General features: G+C 47.8%; 1 protein-coding gene across 1 annotated transcript; it reads right to left on the bottom strand.

Moving 5' to 3' along the window:
• Nucleotides 1–1,465: 1,465 nt before the first annotated feature.
• On the bottom strand, nucleotides 1,466–24,038 carry LOC127919078 (Golgi apparatus protein 1-like). Its single transcript, XM_052502508.1, has 7 exons — nucleotides 24,033–24,038; nucleotides 23,838–23,867; nucleotides 17,157–17,243; nucleotides 12,624–12,839; nucleotides 9,441–9,644; nucleotides 7,834–7,905; nucleotides 1,466–2,250 (listed from the first exon to the last, which is right to left on the bottom strand). The coding sequence occupies exons 1-7, from the start codon at nucleotides 24,036–24,038 to the stop codon at nucleotides 2,017–2,019; spliced, it is 849 nt and encodes a 282-aa protein (XP_052358468.1). The 3' UTR covers nucleotides 1,466–2,016.
• Between the last annotated feature and the right edge of the window lie 1,051 nt (nucleotides 24,039–25,089).

Below are 25,089 nucleotides of genomic sequence, written 5' to 3'. Positions count from 1 at the left end.
CCAGTACTAAACATACAATCAATATCAATAACAATTACTTTACCACAGAACTTTAAAGCGGATCAACTCTTAATTAAGTCCTCAACTACAACTAACTACATAAATCACAGTATACATCACATCCAAACAAATGAAATACCGTATACAAAAAGGTGGTAGTCGGTCAGTCAGACAATCCAATCCGCCAATAGATCTCCAGCGGAGAAAGGCCACGAAGAACGGAGAGGTGTAGTCCAGGGACTCAAAGAGTGGATCCGATCCTGGGTAAACTCTCTTAAGCTACAAAACACACGTTTAACGGCAACAAAACAAACGGAATAGAGAAGCTTCGGAACTGAGGGTTGAACACATCCTCATGCACGTCTCCATCACAACCCCACTTTCGTGCAGCTGATGCTGGCTATTTAATTGGGAATTAAAGGGAAAGCGCCCTATTGGAAGGAGCTGCACTGAGACGGTTCAGAAAAATTCAGGGCCGTCACAGTATACACATTCAACAGTTAATGTATGGCATTTATCACCCCTCACACACATTCAACAGTTAATGTATGGCATTTATCACCCCTCATACACATGTACACACATTCAACAGTTAATGTATGGCATTTATCACCCCTCATACACATGTATACACATTCAACAGTTAATGTATGGCATTTATCACCCTCATACACATGTATACACATTCAACAGTTAATGTATGGCATTTATCACCCCTCATACACATGTATACACATTCAACAGTTAATGTATGGCATTTATCACCCCTCATACACATGTACACACATTCAACAGTTAATGTATGGCATTTATCACCCCTCATACACATGTATACACATTCAACAGTTAATGTATGGCATTTATCACCCCTCATACACATGTATACACATTCAACAGTTAATGTATGGCATTTATCACCCTTCATACACATGTATTCACATTCAACAGTTAATGTATGGCATTTATCACCCCTCATACACATGTACACACATTCAACAGTTAATGTATGGCATTTATCACCCCTCACACACATGTATACACATTCAACAGTTAATGTATGGCATTTATCACCCCTCATACACATGTACACACATTCAAAAGTTAATGTATGGCATTTATCACCCCTCATACACATGTATACACATTCAACAGTTAATGTATGGCATTTATCACCCCTCATACACATGTATACACATTCAACAGTTAATGTATGGCATTTATCACCCCTCATACACATGTACACACATTCAACAGTTAATGTATGGCATTTATCACCCCTCATACACATGTATACACATTCAACAGTTAATGTATGGCATTTATCACCCCTCATACACATGTATACACATTCAACAGTTAATGTATGGCATTTATCACCCCTCATACACATGTACACACATTCAACAGTTAATGTATGGCATTTATCACCCCTCACACACATGTATACACATTCAACAGTTAATGTATGGCATTTATCACCCCTCATACACATGTACACACATTCAAAAGTTAATGTATGGCATTTATCACCCCTCATACACATGTATACACATTCAACAGTTAATGTATGGCATTTATCACCCCTCACACACATTCAACAGTTAATGTATGGCATTTATCACCCCTCATACACATGTACACACATTCAACAGTTAATGTTTGGCATTTATCACCCCTCATACACATGTATACACATTCAACAGTTAATGTATGGCATTTATCACCCCTCATACACATGTACACACATTCAACAGTTAATGTATGGCATTTATCACCCCTCATACACATGTATACACATTCAACAGTTAATGTATGGCATTTATCACCCCTCATACACATGTATTCACATTCAACAGTTAATGTATGGCATTTATCACCCCTCATACACATGTATACACATTCAACAGTTAATGTATGGCATTTATCACCCCTCACACACATTCAACAGTTAATGTATGGCATTTATCACCCCTCATACACATGTACACACATTCAACAGTTAATGTATGGCATTTATCACCCCTCATACACATGTACACACACACTCTCTCTCCTCCACCCACCCCTGTGTACAGCAGACTCCAGGCATAGCAGCAGATATGATAGTCGTGCCTCTCTAGCGCGGGGCATGTTGGTGTCCAGGTTACAGCGGTGCTTCCTGAGGTCAGCCCTGCAGGCCTTGGTCAGAGAGTAGCTAACCTTGTAGTCCTGGGTTATCAGCTTCTGACGCGTGGTCAGGGCCTCTCGACACTGAGGGAGGGGAGGGGGGAGGGAGGGGGGAGGAGAGACAGAGAGAAGTTTTAGTCATTGTCACATGAAAAGAGAGCTTTTACACACGTCCAAATATGGCATAGGAGCTAAAAAAATGACAGCTTGGGAAAGAAAATGTCTGCTCACTATTGGCCGCCCTTTAATAAAGCCTTAAGTTCAACACCCAACCACTGTTGGCCGCCCCTTTAATGACCCTTTAATAAAGCCTTTAGTTCAACACCCAACCACTGTTGGCCGCCCCTTTAATGACCCTTTAATAAAGCCTTTAGTTCAACACCCAACCACTGTTGGCCGCCCCTTTAATGACCCTTTAATAAAGCCTGTAGTATAACACCCAACCACTGTTGGCCGCCCCTTTAATGACCCTTTAATAAAGCCTGTAGTATAACACCCAACCACTGTTGGCCGCCCCTTTAATGACCCTTTAATAAAGCCTTTAGTTCAACACCCAACCACTGTTGGCCGCCACTTTAATAAAGCCTTTAGTTCAACACCCAACCACTGTTGGCCGCCCCTTTAATGACCCTTTAATAAAGCCTGTAGTTCAACACCCAACCACTGTTGGCCGCCCCTTTAATGACCCTTTAATAAAGCCTGTAGTTCAACACCCAACCACTGTTGGCCGCCCCTTTAATGACCCTTTAATAAAGCCTGTAGTTCAACACCCAACCACTGTTGGCCGCCCCTTTAATGACCCTTTAATAAAGCCTGTAGTTCAACACCCAACCACTGTTGGCCGCCCCTTTAATGACCCTTTAATAAAGCCTGTAGTTCAACACCCAACCACTGTTGGCCGCCCCTTTAATGACCCTTTAATAAAGCCTGTAGTTCAACACCCAACCACTGTCGGCCGCCCCTTTAATGACCCTTTGATAAAGCCTGTAGTTCAACACCCAACCACTGTTGGCCGCCCCTTTAATAAAGCGTTTAGTTCAACACCCAACCACTGTTGGCCGCCCCTTTAATGACCCTTTAATAAAGCCTTTAGTTCAACACCCAACCACTGTTGGCCGCCCTTTAATAAAGCCTTTAGTTCAACACCCAACCACTGTTGGCCGCCCCTTTAATGACCCTTTAATAAAGCCATTAGTTCAACACCCAACCACTGTTGGCCGCCCTTTAATAAAGCCTTTAGTTCAACACCCAACCACTGTTGGCCGCCCCTTTAATGACCCTTTAATAAAGCCTTTAGTTCAACACCCAACCACTGTTGGCCGCCCCTTTAATGACCCTTTAATAAAGCCTTTAGTTCAACACCCAACCACTGTTGGCCGCCCCTTTAATAAAGCCTTTAGTTCAACACCCAACCACTGTTGGCCGCCCCTTTAATAAAGCCTTTAGTTCAACACCCAACCACTGTTGGCCGCCCCTTTAATGACCCTTTAATAAAGCCTTTAGTTCAACACCCAACCACTGTTGGCCGCCCCTTTAATGACCCTTTAATAAAGCCTTTAGTTCAACACCCAACCACTGTTGGCCGCCCCTTTAATGACCCTTTAATAAAGCCTTTAGTTCAACACCCAACCACTGTTGGCCGCCCCTTTAATGACCCTTTAATAAAGCCTGTAGTTCAACACCCAACCACTGTTGGCCGCCCCTTTAATAAAGCCTTTAGTTCAACACCCAACCACTGTTGGCCGCCCCTTTAATAAAGCCTTTAGTTCAACACCCAACCACTGTTGGCCGCCCCTTTAATAAAGCCTTTAGTTCAACACCCAACCACTGTTGGCCGCCCCTTTAATGACCCTTTAATAAAGCCTTTAGTTCAACACCCAACCACTGTTGGCCGCCCCTTTAATAAAGCCTTTAGTTCAACACCCAACCACTAAAAGCTTCATCAAAGCACTTGACAGCATGTAGATTCATTCTTATTCCCAGGCACATCTCTCTCTCTCCCAGCCTAACACAGTCCAGACCACACATCTCTCTCCCAGCCTAACACAGTCCTGACCACACATCTCTCTCTCCCAGCCTAACACAGTTCTGACCACACATCTCTCTCTCTCTCAGCCTAACACAGTCCAGACCACACATCTCTCTCTCTCCCAGCCTAACACAGTCCAGACCACACATCTCTCTCTCTCCCAGCCTAACACAGTCCTGACCACATCTCTCTCTCTCTCAGCCTAACACAGTCCAGACCACACATCTCTCTCTCTCTCAGCCTAACACAGTCCTGACCACATCTCTCTCTCTCCCAGCCTAACACAGTCCTGACCACACATCTCTCTCTCTCCCAGCCTAACACAGTCCTGACCACACATCTCTCTCCCAGCCTAACACAGTCCTGACCACACATCTCTCTCCCAGCCTAACACAGTCCTGACCACACATCTCTCTCTCTCCCAGCCTAACACAGTCCAGACCACACATCTCCCTCTCTCCCAGCCTAACACAGTCCAGACCACACATCTCTCTCTCTCCCAGCCTAACACAGTCCTGACCACACATCTCTCTCTCTCCCAGCCTAACACAGTCCAGACCACACATCTCCCTCTCTCTCAGCCTAACACAGTCCTGACCACACATCTCTCTCTCTCCCAGCCTAACACAGTCCAGACCACACATCTCTCTCTCTCCCAGCCTAACACAGTCCTGACCACACATCTCTCTCCCAGCCTAACACAGTCCTGACCACACATCTCCCTCCCAGCCTAACACAGTCCAGACCACACATCTCCCTCTCTCCCAGCCTAACACAGTCCAGACCACACATCTCTCTCTCTCCCAGCCTAACACAGTCCTGACCACACATCTCTCTCCCAGCCTAACACAGTCCTGACCACACATCTCTCTCCCAGCCTAACACAGTCCTGTGGGTTTGTCTACGCAGTGACTATGCTGGAATAGAATTTAGAGGTCGGCCGATTAATTAGGGCCGATTTCACAAATCGGAAAATCTGTATTATTTTTTATTTTTTTACATCTTTATTTAACTAGGCAAGTCAGTTAAGAACACATTCTTATTTTCAATGACTGCCTAGGAGCAGTGGGTTAACTGCCTTGTTCAGGGGAACAGTGGGTTAACTGCCTTGTTCAGGGGAACAGTGGGTTAACTGCCAGTTCAGGGGAACAGTGGGTTAACTGCCAGTTCAGGGGAACAGTGGGTTAACTGCCTTGTTCAGGGAACAGTGGGTTAACTGCCTTGTTCAGGGGAACAGTGGGTTAACTGCCTTGTTCAGGGAACAGTGGGTTAACTGCCTTGTTCAGGGAACAGTGGGTTAACTGCCTTGTTCAGGGGAACAGTGGGTTAACTGCCAGTTCAGGGGAACAGTGGGTTAACTGCCAGTTCAGGGGAACAGTGGGGTTAACTGCCTTGTTCAGAGGAACATTGGGGTTAACTGCCTTGTTCAGGGGAACAGTGGGTTAACCAATTTGTAAGTCGCTCTGGATAAGAGCGTCTGCTAAATGACTTAAATGTAAAAATGTTAACTGCCTTGTTCAGGGGAACAGTGGGTTAACTGCCTTGTTCAGGGGAACAGTGGGTTAACTGCCTTGTTCAGGGGAACAGTGGGTTAACTGCCTTGTTCAGGGGAACAGTGGGTTAACTGCCTTGTTCAGGGGAACAGTGGGTTAACTGCCTTGTTCAGGGAACAGTGGGTTAACTGCCTTGTTCAGGGAACAGTGGGTTAACTGCCTTGTTCAGGGGAACAGTGGGTTAACTGCCTTGTTCAGGGAACAGTGGGTTAACTGCCTTGTTCAGGGGAACAGTGGGTTAACTGCCTTGTTCAGGGGAACAGTGGGTTAACTGCCTTGTTCAGGGGAACAGTGGGTTAACTGCCTTGTTCAGGGGAACAGTGGGTTAACTGCCTTGTTCAGGGGAACAGTGGGTTAACTGCCTTGTTCAGGGGCAGAACGACAGATTTTTACCTTGACAGCTCGGGGATTCAACTTTACAGTTAACTAGTCCAATGCTCTAACCACCTGCCTCTCATTGCACTCTACGAGGAGACTGCCTGTTATGCGAATGCAGTAGAAGCCAAGGTAATTTGCTAGCTAGCATGAAACTTAACTCATGAAAAACAATCATAATCACTAGTTAAACTGTCATCAACCATGTGTAGTTAGTTATCATCATAATCATAATCACTAGTTAAACTAGTAATGTCATCAACCATGTGTAGTTAGTTATCTAGCGTGTCCTGCGTTGCATATAATCGATGCAACACTGGGGGATGATTTAACAAAAGCGCATTTGCGAAAAAAACACAATCGTTGGACGACTAACCATAAACACCAACGCCTTTCTTAAAATCAATACACAGAAGTATATATTTTTAAACCTGCATATTTAGCTAAAAGCAATCCAGTTTAGCAGGCAATATTAACCAGGTGAAATTGTGTCACTTCTCTTGGTTCATTGCACTCAGAGTCAGGGTATATGCAACAGTTTGGGCCGCCTGGCTCGTTGCGAACTAATTTGCCAGAATTTTACCTAATTATGACATAACATTGAAGGTTGTACAATGTAACAGAAATATTTAGACTGAGGGATGCCACCCGTTAGATAAAATACAGAACGGTTCCGTATTTCACTGAAATAATAAATGTTTCGTTTTCGAAATGATAGTCTCCTGATTCGACTATATTAATGACCAAAGGCTCGTATTTCTGTGTGTTATTATGTTATAATTAAGTCTATGATTTGATAGAGCAGTCTGACTGAGTGGCGGTAGGCAGCAGCAGGCTCGTAAGCATTCATTCAAACAGCACTTTCGTGCGTTTTGCCAGCAGCTCTTCGCAAGCACAGCGCTGTTTATGACTTCAAGCCTATCAGCCTAATGGCTGGTGTAACCGATGTGAAATGGCTAGCGAGTTAGCGGGGTGCGTGCTAATAGCGTTTCAAACGTCACTCGCTCTGAGACTTAGAGTAGTTATTCCCCTCGGCATTTGTGGAGCGATGGGTAACGCTGCTTCGAGGGTGGCTGTTGTCGATGTGTTCCTGGTTCGAGCCCAGGTAGGGGCGAGGAGAGGGATGGAAGCTATACTGTTACACTGGCAATACTAAAGTACCTATAAGAACATCCAATAGTCAAAGGTATATGAAATACACATGGTATAGAGAGAAATAGTCCTATAAATACTATATTAACTACAACCTAAAACCTCTTACCTGGGAATATTGAAGACTCATGTTAAAAGGAACCACCAGCTTTCATATGTTCTCATGTTCTGAGCAAGGAATTTAAATGTTAGTTTTCTTACATAGCACATATTGCACTTTTACTTTCTTCTCCAACACTTTGTTTTTGCATTATTTAAACTAAATTGAACATGTTTCATTATTTGAGGCCAAATATATTTTTATTGATGTATTATATGTAGTTAAAATAAGTGTTCATTCAGTATTGTTGTAAATAAAATAAATACAAATTCGGCCGATTAATCGGTATCGGCTTTTTTTTTTTTTGATCCTCCAATAATCGGTATCGGCGTTGAAAAATCATAAAATCGGTCGACCTCTACTAGAAATACCATTTGTTTGTATGTAGTGTATATAATAAATAATATACATGTTGATATAAATCATCTGCACGTCTCCATCAGTGGTTTTCTCCATACCTTCTCAGACATGGCCTCCTCAAACTTGTGGCTGAAGAGACACTTGTAAACCTTGCCCTCTCCTGCTTGGGTCTGGAAGAACAGAGAAACACAGAGACCAGTCACGGTCTTCAGTAACCTGAAGAACAGAGACCAGTCACGGTCCTCAGTAACCTGAAGAACAGAGACCAGTCACTGTCCTCAGTAACCTGAAGAACAGAGACCAGTCACGGTCCTCAGTAACCTGAAGAACAGAGACCAGTCACTGTCCTCAGTAACCTGAAGAACAGAGACCAGTCACGGTCCTCAGTAACCTGAAGAACAGAGACCAGTCACTGTCCTCAGTAACCCGAAGAACAGAGACCAGTCACTGTCCTCAGTAACCCGAAGAAGAACAGAGACCAGTCAACGTCCTCAGTAACCCGAAGAACAGAGACCAGTCACTGTCCTCAGTAACCCGAAGAAGAACAGAGACCAGTCACTGTCCTCAGTAACCTGAAGAAGAACAGACACCAGTCACTGTCCTCAGTAACCCGAGCAACAGAGACCAGTCACTGTCCTCAGTAACCCGAACAACAGAGACCAGTGACTGTCCTCAGTAACCTGAAGAACAGAGACCAGTCAACGTCCTCAGTAACCCGAAGAAGAACAGAGACCAGTCAACGTCCTCAGTAACCCGAAGAAGAACAGAGACCAGTCAACGTCCTCAGTAACCCGAAGAAGAACAGAGACCAGTCAACGTCCTCAGTAACCCGAAGAAGAACAGAGACCAGTCAACGTCCTCAGTAACCCGAAGAAGAACAGAGACCAGTCAACGTCCTCAGTAACCCGAAGAACAGAGACCAGTCAGTGTCCTCAGTAACCTAAAGAACAGAGACCAGCCACTGTCCTCAGTAACCCGAAGAAGAACAGAGACCAGCCACTGTCCTCAGTAACCCGAAGAACAGAGACCAGTCACGGTCCTCAGTAACCTGAAGAAGAACAGAGACCAGTCAACGTCCTCAGTAACCTGAAGAAGAACAGAGACCAGTCAACGTCCTCAGTAACCTGAAGAAGAACAGAGACCAGTCAACGTCCTCAGTAACCTGAAGAACAGAGACCAGTCAACGTCCTCAGTAACCTGAAGAAGAACAGAGACCAGTCAACGTCCTCAGTAACCCGAAGAACAGAGACCAGTCAACGTCCTCAGTAACCTGAAGAACAACAGAGACCAGTCACTGTCCTCAGTAACCTGAAGAAGAACAGAGACCAGTCAACGTCCTCAGTAACCTGAAGAAGAACAGAGACCAGTCACTGTCCTCAGTAACCTGAAGAAGAACAGAGACCAGTCAACGTCCTCAGTAACCTGAAGAAGAACAGAGACCAGTCAACGTCCTCAGTAACCTGAAGAAGAACAGAGACCAGTCAACATCCTCAGTAACCTGAAGAAGAACAGAGACCAGTCAACGTCCTCAGTAACCTGAAGAACAACAGAGACCAGTCACTGTCCTCAGTAACCTGAAGAACAACAGAGACCAGTCAACATCCTCAGTAACCTAAAGAACAGAGACCAGTCACTGTCCTCAGTAACCTGCATCAGGTAATTGTCATTTGGGAGACCGTTATGTAAGGCAAGATGAGCAGCGTACGTTTCCACAGAAGCGTTCTCGGTCCTCTCGGCAGGAGAAGTACAGGAATCTGTCCAGGTGGAAGTCGTCTGACGACAGCTCCGCTACGCGCATGATGCTCTTCTTACACTCCTCTCTGATTGGATGAGCCTGGTCCTGTTGCTCCGCCTCTCGGACTAAGGCTTTCTCCAGACACGCTATGACCTCACCCTGTGAATGGATGTCCTGGGGGGAGGGAGGGGAGGGGTCAGAGTGAGGGTGGGAGCAGAGGGAGAGAGGAGCAGAGAAAGTGTTCCAATTGGTTATACTTAAACTCAGTAACAGCACCAGGCCTCACCCTACTACAATCTGAAGTCTAATGTCTACTGTTTGTTGATGATCTGGTGCTTCGGTCACCAACCAAGGAGGACCTACAGCAGCACCTAGATCTTCTACACAAATTTTGACAAACTCCAAGCATTGATTATGCAAGAATGGGCTGCCATCAGTCAGGATGTGGCCCAGAAGTTAATTGATAGCATGCCAGGGCGGATTGTAGAGGTCTTGAAAAAGAAGGGTCAACACCGCAAATATTGACTCTTAGCATCATCTTCATATACAGTGGGGCAAAAAAGTATTTAGTCAGCCACCAATTGTGCAAGTTCTCCCACTTAAAAAGAAGAGAGAGGCCTGTAATTTTCATCATAGGTACACTTCAACTATGACAGACAAAATGAGAAAAATATCCAGAAAATCACATTGTAGGATGTTTAATGCATTTATTTTCAAATTATGGTGGAAAATAAGCATTTGGTCAATAACAAAAGTTAATCTCAATCCGTTTTCTGTAAGAGAGGCTCTCAAGAGAAGACAGGCTATGTGCACACTGCCCACAAAATGAGATGGAAACTGAGCTGCACTTCCTAACCTCCTGTCAAATGTATGACCATACAAGAGACACATATTTCCCTCAGATTACACAGACCCACAACGAATTCAAAAAACAAAGTCCCACCTTGATAAATACCCATATCTATTAAAAAAGGGCCAACGTCCCACCTTGATAAAGTCCCATATCTATTAAAAACAGGCCAACGTCCCACCTTGATAAAGTCCCATATCTATTAAAAAAGGGCCAACGTCCCACCTTGATAAGGTCCCATATCTATTAAAAAGGGCCAACGTCCCACCTTGATAAAGTCCCATATCTATTAAAAAAGGGCCAACGTCCCACCTTGATAAAGTCCCATATCTATTAAAAAGGGCCAACGTCCCACCTTGATAAAGTCCCATATCTATTAAAAACAGGCCAACGTCCCACCTTGATAAGGTCCCATATCTATTAAAAAGGGCCAACGTCCCACCTTGATAAAGTCCCATATCTATTAAAAAGGGCCAACGTCCCACCTTGATTAAGTCCCATATCTATTAAAAAGGGCCAACGTCCCACCTTGATAAAGTCCCATATCTATTAAAAACAGGCCAACGTCCCACCTTGATAAGGTCCCATATCTATTAAAAAAGGGCCAACGTCCCACCTTGATAAAGTCCCATATCTATTAAAAAGGGCCAACGTCCCACCTTGATTAAGTCCCATATCTATTAAAAAAGGGCCAACGTCCCACCTTGATAAAGTCCCATATCTATTAAAAACAGGCCAACGTCCCACCTTGATAAAGTCCCATATCTATTAAAAAGGGCCAACGTCCCACCTTGATAAGGTCCCATATCTATTAAAAAGGGCCAACGTCCCACCTTGATAAAGTCCCATATCTATTAAAAAGGGCCAACGTCCCACCTTGATAAAGTCCCATATCTATTAAAAAGGGCCAACGTCCCACCTTGATAAAGTCCCATATCTATTAAAAACAGGCCAACGTCCCACCTTGATAAAGTCCCATATCTATTAAAAAGGGCCAACGTCCCACCTTGATAAGGTCCCATATCTATTAAAAAGGGCCAACGTCCCACCTTGATAAAGTCCCATATCTATTAAAAACGGGCCAACGTCCCACCTTGATAAGGTCCCATATCTATTAAAAAAGGGCCAACGTCCCACCTTGATAAAGTCCCATATCTATTAAAAAGGGCCAACGTCCCACCTTGATAAAGTCCCATATCTATTAAAAAGGGCCAACGTCCCACCTTGATAAAGTCCCATATCTATTAAAAACAGGCCAACGTCCCACCTTGATAAAGTCCCATATCTATTAAAAAAGGGCCAACGTCCCACCTTGATAAGGTCCCATATCTATTAAAAAGGGCCAACGTCCCACCTTGATAAAGTCCCATATCTATTAAAAACAGGCCAACGTCCCACCTTGATAAAGTCCCATATCTATTAAAAAAGGGCCAACGTCCCACCTTGATAAGGTCCCATATCTATTAAAAACGGACCAACGTCCCACCTTGATAAAGTCCCATATCTATTAAAAAAGGGCCAACATCCCACCTTGATAAGGTCCCATATCTATTAAAAAGGGCCAACGTCCCACCTTGATAAAGTCCCATATCTATTAAAAAGGGCCAACGTCCCACCTTGATAAAGTCCCATATCTATTAAAAAAGGGCCAAAGTCCCACCTTGATAAAGTCCCATATCTATTAAAAAAGGGCCAACGTCCCACCTTGATAAAGTCCCATATCTATTAAAAAGGGCCAAAGTCCCACCTTGATAAAGTCCCATATCTATTAAAAAAGGGCCAACGTCCCCACCTTGATAAAGTCCCATATCTATTAAAAAAACGGGCCAACGTCCCACCTTGATAAAGTCCCATATCTATTAAAAAAACGGGCCAAAGTCCCACCTTGATAAAGTCCCATATCTATTAAAAAGGGCCAACGTCCCACCTTGATAAAGTCCATATCTGTTAAAAAAGGGCCAACGTCCCACCTTGATAAAGTCCCATATCTATTAAAAAAGGGGCCAAAGTCCCACCTTGATAAAGTCCCATATCTATTAAAAAAGGGCCAACGTCCCACCTTGATAAAGTCCCATATCTATTAAAAAGGGCCAACCAGTAAAGAACAACCACCATCGGTAATCCATTTACATCATTTACATTTAATCCAACCTGTATTGATCTGGATTGTCCTCCCACACGATAAATCCTTCAGTACAGACTGCACTCTGAAGAGGCCCCAAATCACTAGACAACTCAGAGAGATAACGGTGCCTCAGCCTGCCTCCCTGTGAGTATCACTACAACACACCCTCCCATCTCACCTTCTCTCCAACGTTGATGCTTCCACAGCGTAGCGTGTTGATGTCCTCTCTACACTTGTCCATGAAGCCACAGATGAGTCTGTAGTCTGAGAAGACGATAGAGGTCATCTTGGTGATGTACTGGTGACACTGGTACTCTGTGATGTTACCACGGTGATCCACCAGGCAGGACACCAGGTAACCCTTACCACGCTCCTCCTCCGAACACTCCTTAATCTGAGGGGGAGACGCAGAGGTGAAATACACACTCCTTAATCTAAGGGGGGCAGAGGTGAAATACACACTCCTTAGAATACAACACACACCACTAAGGTGAAGTTAAAACAGACGTTGTTAATAGGATTGAAAAGTAGGATAGGTTTTAGAGGAGTTAAAACCTGTAACAAGATGTGTTTTAAATGATCGGATGAAGTTCTATCGTCTCTATGACAACCTGTCCTTTGAAAACATCCAGTAGAAGAGAAGGAAAAGCTGAGTAGATGACCTGGCTAGATGGGATGACCTGGCTAGATGGGATGACCTGGCTAGATGGGATGACCTGGCTAGATGACCTGGCTAGATGACCTGGCTGAGTAGATGACCTGGCTAGATGGGATGACCTGGCTAGATGACCTGGCTAGATGACCTGGCTGAGTAGATGACCTGGCTAGATGGGATGACCTGGCTAGATGACCTGGCTAGATGGGATGACCTGGCTAGATGACCTGGCTGAGTAGATGACCTGGCAAGATGGGATGACCTGGCTGAGTAGATGACCTGGCAAGATGGGATGACCTGGCTGAGTAGATGACCTGGCAAGATGGGATGACCTGGCTAGATGGGATGACCTGGCTAGATGACCTGGCTAGATGGGATGACCTGGCTAGATGGGATGACCTGGCTAGATGACCTGGCTAGATGGGATGACCTGGCTAGATGGGATGACCTGGCTAGATGGGATGGCCTGGCTAGATGGGATGACCTGGCTAGATGGGATGACCTGGCTAGATGACCTGGCTAGATGGGATGACCTGGCTAAGTAGATGACCTGGCTAGATGGGATGGCCTGGCTAGATGGGATGACCTGGCTAGATGGGATGACCTGGCTAGATGACCTGGCAAGATGGGATGACCTGGCTAGATGGGATGACCTGGCTAGATGACCTGGCTAGATGGGATGACCTGGCTAGATGACCTGGCAAGATGACCTGGCTAGATGGGATGACCTGGCTAGATGACCTGGCTAGATGGGATGACCTGGCTAGATGACCTGGCAAGATGGGATGACCTGGCTAGATGGGATGACCTGGCTAGATGACCTGGCTAGATGGGATGACCTGGCTAGATGGGATGACCTGGCTAGATGACCTGGCTAGATGGGATGACCTGGCTAGATGACCTGGCTAGATGGGATGACCTGGCTAGATGGGATGACCTGGCTAGATGGGATGACCTGGCTGAGTAGATGACCTGGCAAGATGGGATGACCTGGCTAGATGACCTGGCTAGATGGGATGACCTGGCTAGATGACCTGGCTAGATGGGATGACCTGGCTAAGTAGATGACCTGGCTAGATGGGATGACCTGGCTAGATGGGATGACCTGGCTAGATGACCTGGCTAGATGGGATGACCTGGCTAGATGACCTGGCTAGATGGGATGACCTGGCTAGATGACCTGGCTAGATGGGATGACCTGGCTAAGTAGATGACCTGGCTAGATGGGATGACCTGGCTAGATGGGATGGCCTGGCTAGATGGGATGGCCTGGCTAGATGGGATGACCTGGCTAGATGACCTGGCCAGATGGGATGACCTGGCTAGATGACCTGGCTAGATGGGATGTCCTGGCTAGATGGGATGACCTGGCTAGATGGGATGACCTGGCTAGATGGGATGACCTGGCTGAGTAGATGACCTGGCTGAGTAGATGACCTGGCTGAGTAGATGACCTGGCTAGATGGGATGACCTGGCTAGATGGGATGACCTGGCTAGATGGGATGACCTGGCTAGATGGGATGACCTGGCTATATGGGATGACCTGGCTGAGTAGATGGGATGACCTGGCTAGATGGGATGACCTGGCTAGATGACCTGGCTAGATGACCTGGCTGGATGACCTGGCTAGATGGGATAACCTGGCTAGATGACCTGGCTAGATGGGATGACCTGGCTAGATGGGATGACCTGGCTGAGTAGATGACCTGGCTAGATGGGATGACCTGGCTAGATGGGATGACCTGGCTAGATGGGATGACCTGGCTAGATGGGATGACCTGGCTAGATGGGATGACCTGGCTAGATGGGATGACCTGGCTGAGTAGATGACCTGGCTAGATGACCTGGCTAGATGGGATGACCTGGCTAGATGGGATGACCTGGCTGAGTAGATGACCTGGCTAGATGGGATGACCTGGCTAGATGGGATGACCTGGCTAGATGGGATGACCTGGCTAGATGGGATGACCTGGCTAGATGGGATGACCTGGCTAGATGGGATGACCTGGCTAGATGACCTGGCTAGATGACCTGGCTGGATGACCTGGCTAGATGACCTGGCTGAGTAGATGACCTGGCTAGATGGGATGACCTGGCTAGATGGGATGACCTGGCTAGATGGGATGACCTGGCTAGATGACCTGGCTAGATGGGATGACCTGGCTAGATGGGATGACCTGGCTAGATGGGATGACCTGGCTAGATGGGATGACCTGGTTAGATGGGATGACCTGGCTAGATGGGATAACCTGGCTAGATGACCTGGCTAGATGGGATGACCTGGCTAGATGACCTGGCTAGATGACCTGGCTGGATGACCTGGCTAGATGGGATAACCTGGCTAGATGACCTGGCTAGATGGGATGACCTGGCTGAGTAGATGACCTGGCTAGATGGGATGACCTGGCTGAGTAGATGACCTGGCTAGATGGGATGGCCTGGCTAGATGGGATGGCCTGGCTAGATGGGATGGCCTGGCTAGATGGGATGGCCTGGCTAGATGGGATGGCCTGGCTAGATGGGATGGCCTGGCTAGATGGGATGGCCTGGCTAGATGGGATGACCTGGCTAGATGGGATGACCTGGCTAGATGGGATGACCTGGCTAGATGGGTTGACCTGGCTAGATGGGTTGACCTGGCTAGATGGGATGACCTGGCTAGATGGGATGACCTGGCTGAGTAGATGACCTGGCTGAGTAGATGACCTGGCTGAGTAGGTGACCTGGCTAGGTGACCTGGCTAGGTGACCTGGCTGAGAAGTAAAGGCTGAGTAGATGACCTGGCTGAGTAGATGACCTGGCTCGGTGGCCTGGCTCGGTGGCCTGGCTGAGAAGGAAAGGCTGAGTAGGTGGCCTGGCTAGGTGGCCTGGCTAGGGGGCCTGGCTGAGAAGATGACCTGGTTAGATGACCTGGCTAGGTGGCCTGGCTGAGAAGGAAAGGCTGAGTAGATGGCTAGGTGGCCTGGCTAGGGGGCCTGGCTGAGAAGATGGCCTGGCTAGAAGACCCCTGGCAGTAACCGTCTCTTTAACAATGTGGGGGGGGATTGAAGGATTAAAAAATCATTCTTTAAACAGTCTGGGTTTCAGCCGGTCCATACAGACTCATTGTGATGGAAAACCCACTGTCTCTCCTTACTAGGGCCACTGGGGATGCAGAGCCTGTGTCCCTACGGCCCTACAGGGGACAGGTGGTGCCCACATTCCCTACAGGGGACAGGTGGTGCCCACATTCCCTACAGGGGACAGGTAGTGCCCACAGTCCCTACAGGGGACAGGTGGTGCCCACATTCCCTACAGGGGACAGGTGGTGCCCACATTCCCTACAGGGGACAGGTGGTGCCCACATTCCCTACAGGGGACAGGTGGTGCCCACATTCCCTACAGGGGACAGGTGGTGCCCACAGTCCCTACAGGGGACAGGTGGTGCCCACAGTCCCTACAGGGGACAGGTGGTGCCCACAGTCCCTACAGGGGACAGGTGGTGCCCACATTCCCTACAGGGGACAGGTGGTGCCCATTCCCTACAGGGGACAGGTGGTGCCCACATTCCCTACAGGGGACAGGTGGTGCCCACATTCCCTACAGGGGACAGGTGGTGCCCACATTCCCTACAGGGGACAGGTGGTGCCCACATTCCCTACAGGGGACAGGTGGTGCCCACATTCCCTACAGGGGACAGGTGGTGCCCACATTCCCTACAGGGGACAGGTGGTGCCCACATTCCCTACAGGGGACAGGTGGTGCCCACAGTCCCTACAGGGGACAGGTGGTGCCCACATTCCCTACAGGGGACAGGTGGTGCCCACATTCCCTACAGGGGACAGGTGGTGCCCACAGTCCCTACAGGGGACAGGTGGTGCCCACATTCCCTACAGGGGACAGGTGGTGCCCACATTCCCTACAGGGGACAGGTGGTGCCCACAGTCCCTACGGTGTGTGTGTGTGTGTGTGTGTGTGTGTGTGTGTGTGTGTGTGTGTGTGTGTGTGTGTGTGTGTGTGTGTGTGTGTGTGTGTGTGTGTGTGTGTGTGTGTGTGTGTGTGTGTGTGTGACTAACCTCAGTGATAGTACTCTTGCAGATCTCCATGGCCACAGACTCAAACTTGGGATCCATTGTCAGGTTCAGCTTGTAGTTCCATAGCAACTGGAGGGAAGAAGGAGAGAGACCATGAGACACACAGAGACAGAGAGGGACCATGAGACACACAGACAGACACACAGAGACAGAGAGGACCATGAGACACACAGACAGAGAGAGACGGGGGGTGAAAGAGTCACCAGCCGTCTGCTACCCCTACCATGAGACGGGGGTGGGGGTGGGGGGTGAAAGAGTCACCAGCCGTCTGCTACCCCTACCATGAGACGGGGGGTGGGGGGGTGAAAGAGTCACTAGCCGTCTGCTACCCCTACCATGACACGGGGGGTGAAAGAGTCACTAGCCGTCTGCTATCCCTACCGTGAGACGGGGGTGGGGGGGGGGGTGGGGGTGAAAGAGTCACTAGCCGTCTGCTATCCCTACCATGAGACGGGGGGGGGGTGAAAGAGTCACTAGCCGTCTGCTACCCCTACCATGAGACGGGGGGGTGAAAGAGTCACTAGCCGTCTGCTACCCCTACCATGAGACGGGGGGGTGAAAGAGTCACTAGCCGTCTGCTACCCCTACCATGAGACGGGGGGTGAAAGAGTCACTAGCCGTCTGCTATCCCTACCATGAGACGGGGGGGGTGAAAGAGTCTATAGCCGTCTGCTATCCCTACCATGAGACGGGGGGTGAAAGAGTCACTAGCCGTCTGCTATCCCTACCATGAGACGGGGGTGGGGGGTGGGGGGTGAAAGAGTCACTAGCCGTCTGCTATCCCTACCATGAGACGGGGGGTGAAAGAGTCACTAGCCGTCTGCTATCCCTACCATGAGACGGGGGGTGAAAGAGTCACTAGCCGTCTGCTACCCCTACCATGAGACGGGGGGTGAAAGAGTCACTAGCCGTCTGCTGCCCCTACCATGAGACGGGGGGTGAAAGAGTCACTAGCCGTCTGCTACCCCTACCATGAGACGGGGGGTGAAAGAGTCACTAGCCGTCTGCTATCCCTACCATGAGACGGGGTGGGGGGGGTGGGGGTGAAAGAGTCACTAGCCGTCTGCTATCCCTACCATGAGACGGGGGGTGAAAGAGTCACTAGCCGTCTGCTATCCCTACCATGAGACGGGGGGTGAAAGAGTCACTAGCTGTCTGCTATCCCTACCATGAGGCCCTCTATCCGTGAGGCCCTCTATCCGTGAGGCCCTCTATCCGTGAGGCCCTCTATCCGTGAGGCTCTCTGGTAGAACATGAAGGCTGTATCTCCACGGCAGACCCAAAACACCCCCGTCTCCAGACCCAAAACACCCCGCGTCTCCAGACCCAAAACACCCCCGCGTCTCCAGACCCAAAACACCCCGTGTCTCCAGACCCAAAACACCCCGTGTCTCCAGACCCAAAACACCCCGCGTCTCCAGACCCAAAACACCCCGCGTCTCCAGACCCAAAACACCCCCAGACCCAAAACACCCCGCGTCTCCAGACCCAAAACACCCCGCGTCTCCAGACCCAAAACACCCCGTCTCCAGACCCAAAACACCCCCAGACCCAAAACACCCCCGCGTCTCCAGACCCAAAACACCCCGCGTCTCCAGACCCAAAACACCCCCGTCTCCAGACCCAAAACACCCCAGCGTCTCCAGACCCAAAACACCCCGTGTCTCCAGACCCAAAACACCCGCGTCTCCAGACCCAAAACACCCCGCGTCTCCAGACCCAAAACACCCCAGCGTCTCCAGACCCAAAACACCCCCGCGTCTCCAGACCCAAAACACCCCCAGACCCAAAACACCCCCGTGTCTCCAGACCCAAAACACCCCGCGTCTCCAGACCCAAAACACCCCCAGACCCAAAACACCCCCGTCTCCAGACCCAAAACACCCGGGTCTCCAGACCCAAAACACCCGTGTCTCCAGACCCAAAACACCCGGTGTCTCCAGACCCAAAACACCCCGTGTCTCCAGACCCAAAACACCCCGTGTCTCCAGACCCAAAACACCCCCGTGTCTCCAGACCCAAAACACCCCCGTGTCTCCAGACCCAAAACACCCCCGCGTCTCCAGACCCAAAACACCCCCGCGTCTCCAGACCCAAAACACCCCCGCGTCTCCAGACCCAAAACACTCCTGTATCTCCAGACCCAAACACCCCTTCTGTTATGTTACAGTCTAAAATAGATTCAATGACAGGTGTTGCTCATCAATCTACACACAATACGCCATAATAAAGTGACAACTTTTCCTATTAACACTTTTCCTATTAACATCTAGCAACCACAACGAACTGTAGTGATCCTATTAACATCCACAACGAACTGTAGTGATCCTATTAACATCTAGCAGCCACAACGAACTGTAGTGATCCTATTAACATCTAGCAGCCACAACGAACTGTAGTGATCCTATTAACAACCACAACGAACTGTAGTGATCCTATTAACAACCACAACGAACTGTAGTGATCCTATTAACATCTAGCAGCCACAACTAACTGTAGTGATCCTATTAACATCTAGCAATCACAACGAACTGTAGTGATCCTATTAACATCTAGCAGCCACAACGAACTGTAGTGATCCTATTAACAACCACAACGAACTGTAGTGATCCTATTAACATCTAGCAGCCACAACGAACTGTAGTGATCCTATTAACATCCACAACGAACTGTAGTGATCCTATTAACATCTAGCAACCACCAACTGTAGTGTGCAGATTACCATCTAGCAACCACAACGAACTGTAGTGATCCTATTAACATCTAGCAGCCACAACGAACTGTAGTGATCCTATTAACATCTAGCAGCCACAACGAACTGTAGTGATCCTATTAACAACCACAACGAACTGTAGTGATCCTATTAACAACCACAACGAACTGTAGTGATCCTATTAACAACCACAACGAACTGTAGTGATCCTATTAACATCTAGCAGCCACAACGAACTGTAGTGATCCTATTAACATCCACAACGAACTGTAGTGATCCTATTAACAACCACAACGAACTGTAGTGATCCTATTAACATCTAGCAGCCACAACGAACTGTAGTGATCCTATTAACATCCACAACGAACTGTAGTGATCCTATTAACATCTAGCAGCCACAACGAACTGTAGTGATCCTATTAACAACCACAACGAACTGTAGTGATCCTATTAACATCCACAACGAACTGTAGTGATCCTATTAACAACCACAACGAACTGTAGTGATCCTATTAACAACCACAACGAACTGTAGTGATCCTATTAACAACCACAACGAACTGTAGTGATCCTATTAACAACCACAACGAACTGTAGTGATCCTATTAACAACCACAACGAACTGTAGTGATCCTATTAACATCTAGCAGCCACAACGAACTGTAGTGATCCTATTAACATCCACAACGAACTGTAGTGATCCTATTAACAACCACAACGAACTGTAGTGATCCTATTAACATCTAGCAGCCACAACGAACTGTAGTGATCCTATTAACATCCACAACTAACTGTAGTGATCCTATTAACATCTAGCAATCACAACGAACTGTAGTGATCCTATTAACATCCACAACGAACTGTAGTGATCCTATTAACATCTAGCAATCACAACGAACTGTAGTGATCCTATTAACATCTAGCAATCACAACGAACTGTAGTGATCCTATTAACATCTAGCAGCCACAACGAACTGTAGTGATCCTATTAACAACCACAACGAACTGTAGTGATCCTATTAACATCTAGCAGCCACAACGAACTGTAGTGATCCTATTAACAACCACAACGAACTGTAGTGATCCTATTAACATCTAGCAGCCACAACGAACTGTAGTGATCCTATTAACATCCACAACGAACTGTAGTGATCCTATTAACATCTAGCAACCACAACGAACTGTAGTGATCCTATTAACATCTAGCAACCACAACGAACTGTAGTGATCCTATTAACATCTAGCAGCCACAACGAACTGTAGTGATCCTATTAACATCTAGCAGCCACAACGAACTGTAGTGATCCTATTAACAACCACAACGAACTGTAGTGATCCTATTAACAACCACAACGAACTGTAGTGGTCCTATTAACAACCACAACGAACTGTAGAGATCCTATTAACATCTAGCAGCCACAACGAACTGTAGTGATCCTATTAACATCTAGCAGCCACAACGAACTGTAGTGATCCTATTAACAACCACAACGAACTGTAGTGATCCTATTAACAACCACAACGAACTGTAGTGATCCTATTAACAACCACAACGAACTGTAGTGATCCTATTAACAACCACAACGAACTGTAGAGATCCTATTAACATCTAGCAACCACAACGAACTGTAGTGATCCTATTAACATCCACAACGAACTGTAGTGATCCTATTAACATCCACAACGAACTGTAGTGATCCTATTAACAGCCACAACGAACTGTAGTGATCCTATTAACAACCACAACGAACTGTAGTGATCCTATTAACATCTAGCAGCCACAACGAACTGTAGTGATCCTATTAACAACCACAACGAACTGTAGTGATCCTATTAGCAGCCACAACGAACTGTAGTGATCCTATTAACAACCACAACGAACTGTAGTGATCCTATTAACAACCACAACGAACTGTAGTGATCCTATTAACATCTAGCAGCCACAACGAACTGTAGTGATCCTATTAACATCTAGCAGCCACAACGAACTGTAGTGATCCTATTAACATCTAGCAACCACAACGAACTGTAGTGATCCTATTAACAACCACAACGAACTGTAGTGATCCTATTAACAACCACAACGAACTGTAGTGATCCTATTAACAACCACAACGAACTGTAGTGATCCTATTAACATCTAGCAGCCACAACGAACTGTAGTGATCCTATTAACATCTAGCAGCCACAACGAACTGTAGTGATCCTATTAACATCTAGCAGCCACAACGAACTGTAGTGATCCTATTAACATCTAGCAGCCACAACGAACTGTAGTGATCCTATTAACAACCACAACGAACTGTAGTGATCCTATTAACATCTAGCAGCCACAACGAACTGTAGTGATCCTATTAACAACCACAACGAACTGTAGTGATCCTATTAACATCTAGCAGCCACAACGAACTGTAGTGATCCTATTAACATCTAGCAGCCACAACGAACTGTAGTGATCCTATTAACATCTAGCAACCACAACGAACTGTAGTGATCCTATTAACAACCACAACGAACTGTAGTGATCCTATTAACATCTAGCAGCCACAACGAACTGTAGTGATCCTATTAACATCCACAACGAACTGTAGTGATCCTATTAACATCCACAACGAACTGTAGTGATCCTATTAACATCTAGCAGCCACAACGAACTGTAGTGATCCTATTAACATCTAGCAGCCACAACGAACTGTAGTGATCCTATTAACATCTAGCAGCCACAACGAACTTCTGTAGTGATCCTATTAACAACCACAACGAACTGTAGTGATCCTATTAACGTCTAGCAGCCACAACTAGGATGAGCTTTGCCTCTTTACAAATCATACGATCTCTGCATGTTAGTGAGGCTCCACATTGACTGAACTACACCTCTGAGTGGTGTACTTCTCCTGCCATGTGAAGATGCTGTCACCTCCGGAGGGGAGGTCATCTCCTGCCATGTGAAGATGCTGTCACCTCCGGAGGGGAGGTCTTCTCCTGCCATGTGAAGATGCTGTCACCTCCGGAGGGGAGGTCATCTCCTGCCATGTGAAGATGCTGTCACCTCCGGAGGGGAGGTCTTCTCCTGCCATGTGAAGATGCTGTCACCTCCGGAGGGGAGGTCATCTCCTGCCATGTGAAGATGCTGTCACCTCCGGAGGGGAGGTCTTCTCCTGCCATGTGAAGATGCTGTCACCTCCGGAGGGGAGGTCTTCTCCTGCCATGTGAAGATGCTGTCACCTCCAGAGGGGAGGTCATCTCCTGCCATGTGAAGATGCTGTCACCTCCGGAGGGGAGGTCATCTCCTGCCATGTGAAGATGCTGTCACCTCCGGAGGGGAGGTCTTCTCCTGCCATGTGAAGATGCTGTCACCTCCGGAGGGGAGGTCTTCTCCTGCCATGTGAAGATGCTGTCACCTCCAGAGGGGAGGTCATCTCCTGCCATGTGAAGATGCTGTCACCTCCGGAGGGGAGGTCATCTCCTGCCATGTGAAGATGCTGTCACCTCCGGAGGGGAGGTCATCTCCTGCCATGTGAAGATGCTGTCACCTCCGGAGGGGAGGTCTTCTCCTGCCATGTGAAGATGCTGTCACCTCCGGAGGGGAGGTCTTCTCCTACCATGTGAAGATGCTGTCATCGCTTATCCTGTACGTGTGACTTGGCAGAGTTCAAAAGCGTCGATGGGGAAACTGTGTCGAGGGGAGAGAGAGAGAGAGAGGGGGCGAGAGAGAGAGAGGGGGCGAGAGAGAGAGAGGGGGCGAGAGAGAGAGAGAGAGAGAGAGAGAGAGAGAGAGAGAGAGAGAGAGAGAGGGGGGCGAGAGAGGGGCGAGAGAGAGAGAGAGAGGGGGCGAGAGAGAGAGAGAGAGGGGGCGAGAGAGAGAGAGGGGGCGAGAGAGAGAGAGAGAGAGAGAGAGAGAGAGAGAGAGGGGGCAAGAGAGAGAGAGAGAGAGAGAGAGGAGCACTTACATGGTTGCAGTCGACAGCAATCTCGGTTTCCTGGAAAGAGAGAAACACAGGTATTAGACTCCATGATCAAGACGCTTTTTACTCAGTCTTTACAGAAGATGAGAGCACACACACAAACACACACTTCATCCCCGACAGGTTTTTATTGAAGGACTCTTAGTGTTACTGAGCTGGCGGTTATAAATATATGAGTACCTCCATTAGTTAGGGCTGGTGTCTGTCTTACAGAGGACCCATTAGTTAGGGCTGGTGTCTGTCCTACAGAGGACCCATTAGTTAGGGCTGGTGTCTGTCTTACAGAGGACCCATTAGTTAGGGCTGGTGTCTGTCCTACAGAGGACCCATTAGTTAGGGCTGGTGTCTGTCCTACAGAGGACCCATTAGTTAGGGCTGGTGTCTGTCCTACAGAGAACCCATTAGTTAGGGCTGGTGTCTGTCCTACAGAGGACCCATTAGTTAGGGCTGGTGTCTGTCCTACAGAGGAACCATTAGTTAGGGCTGGTGTCTGTCCTACAGAGGAACCATTAGTTAGGGCTGGTGTCTGTCCTTCAGAGGAATCCAGAGGAACCATTAGTTAGGGCTGGTGTCTTTCCTACAGAGGAACCAGAGGAACCATTAGTTAGGGCTGGTGTCTGTCCAACAGAGGAACCATTAGTTAGGGCTGGTGTCTGTCCTACAGAGGACCCATTAGTTAGGGCTGGTGTCTGTCCAACAGAGGAACCATTAGTTAAGGCTGGTGTCTGTCCTACAGAGGACCCATTAGTTAGGGCTGGTGTCTGTCCAACAGAGGACTCATTAGTTAGGGCTGGTGTCTGTCTTACAGAGGAACCATTACTTAGGGCTGGTGTCTGTCATACAGAGGGACCATTAGTTAGGGCTGGTGTCTGTCCTACAGAGGGACCATTAGTTAGGGCTGGTGTCTGTCCTACAGAGGAACCATTAATTAGGGCTGGTGTCTGTCCTACAGAGGACCCATTAGTTAGTGCTGGTGTCTGTCCTACAGAGGACCCATTAGTTAGGGCTGGTGTCTGTCCTACAGAGGAACCATTAGTTAGGGCTGGTGTCTGTCTTACAGAGGAACCATTAGTTAGTGCTGGTGTCTGTCCTACAGAGGAACCATTAGTTAGGGCTGGTGTCTGTCCTACAGAGGAACCAGAGGAACCATTAGTTAGGGCTGGTGTCTGTCCTACAGAGGAACCATTAGTTAGGGCTGGTGTCTGTCCTACAGAGGAACCATTAGTTAGGGCTGGTG

The sequence above is a fragment of the Oncorhynchus keta genome, unplaced genomic scaffold, assembly GCF_023373465.1.
Source record: "Oncorhynchus keta strain PuntledgeMale-10-30-2019 unplaced genomic scaffold, Oket_V2 Un_contig_15678_pilon_pilon, whole genome shotgun sequence".
Classification (NCBI taxonomy): Eukaryota; Metazoa; Chordata; class Actinopteri; order Salmoniformes; family Salmonidae; genus Oncorhynchus; species Oncorhynchus keta.
The sequence above is the reverse complement of the archived record's forward strand: the minus strand, read 5'-3'. Positions and strand labels throughout refer to the sequence as shown.

What these genes read in the sequence shown, in the direction of transcription:
- LOC127919078 (XM_052502508.1), bottom strand. An exon ending in GCATCAACGTTGGAGAGAAG is followed by an intron (nt 9,645 to 12,623) that starts GTGAGATGGGAG and finishes CCCTCCCCCCAG; the next exon opens with GACATCCATTCACAGGGTGA. An exon ending in AGGAGGCCATGTCTGAGAAG is followed by an intron (nt 2,251 to 7,833) that starts GTATGGAGAAAA and finishes CCCCTCCCTCAG; the next exon opens with TGTCGAGAGGCCCTGACCAC.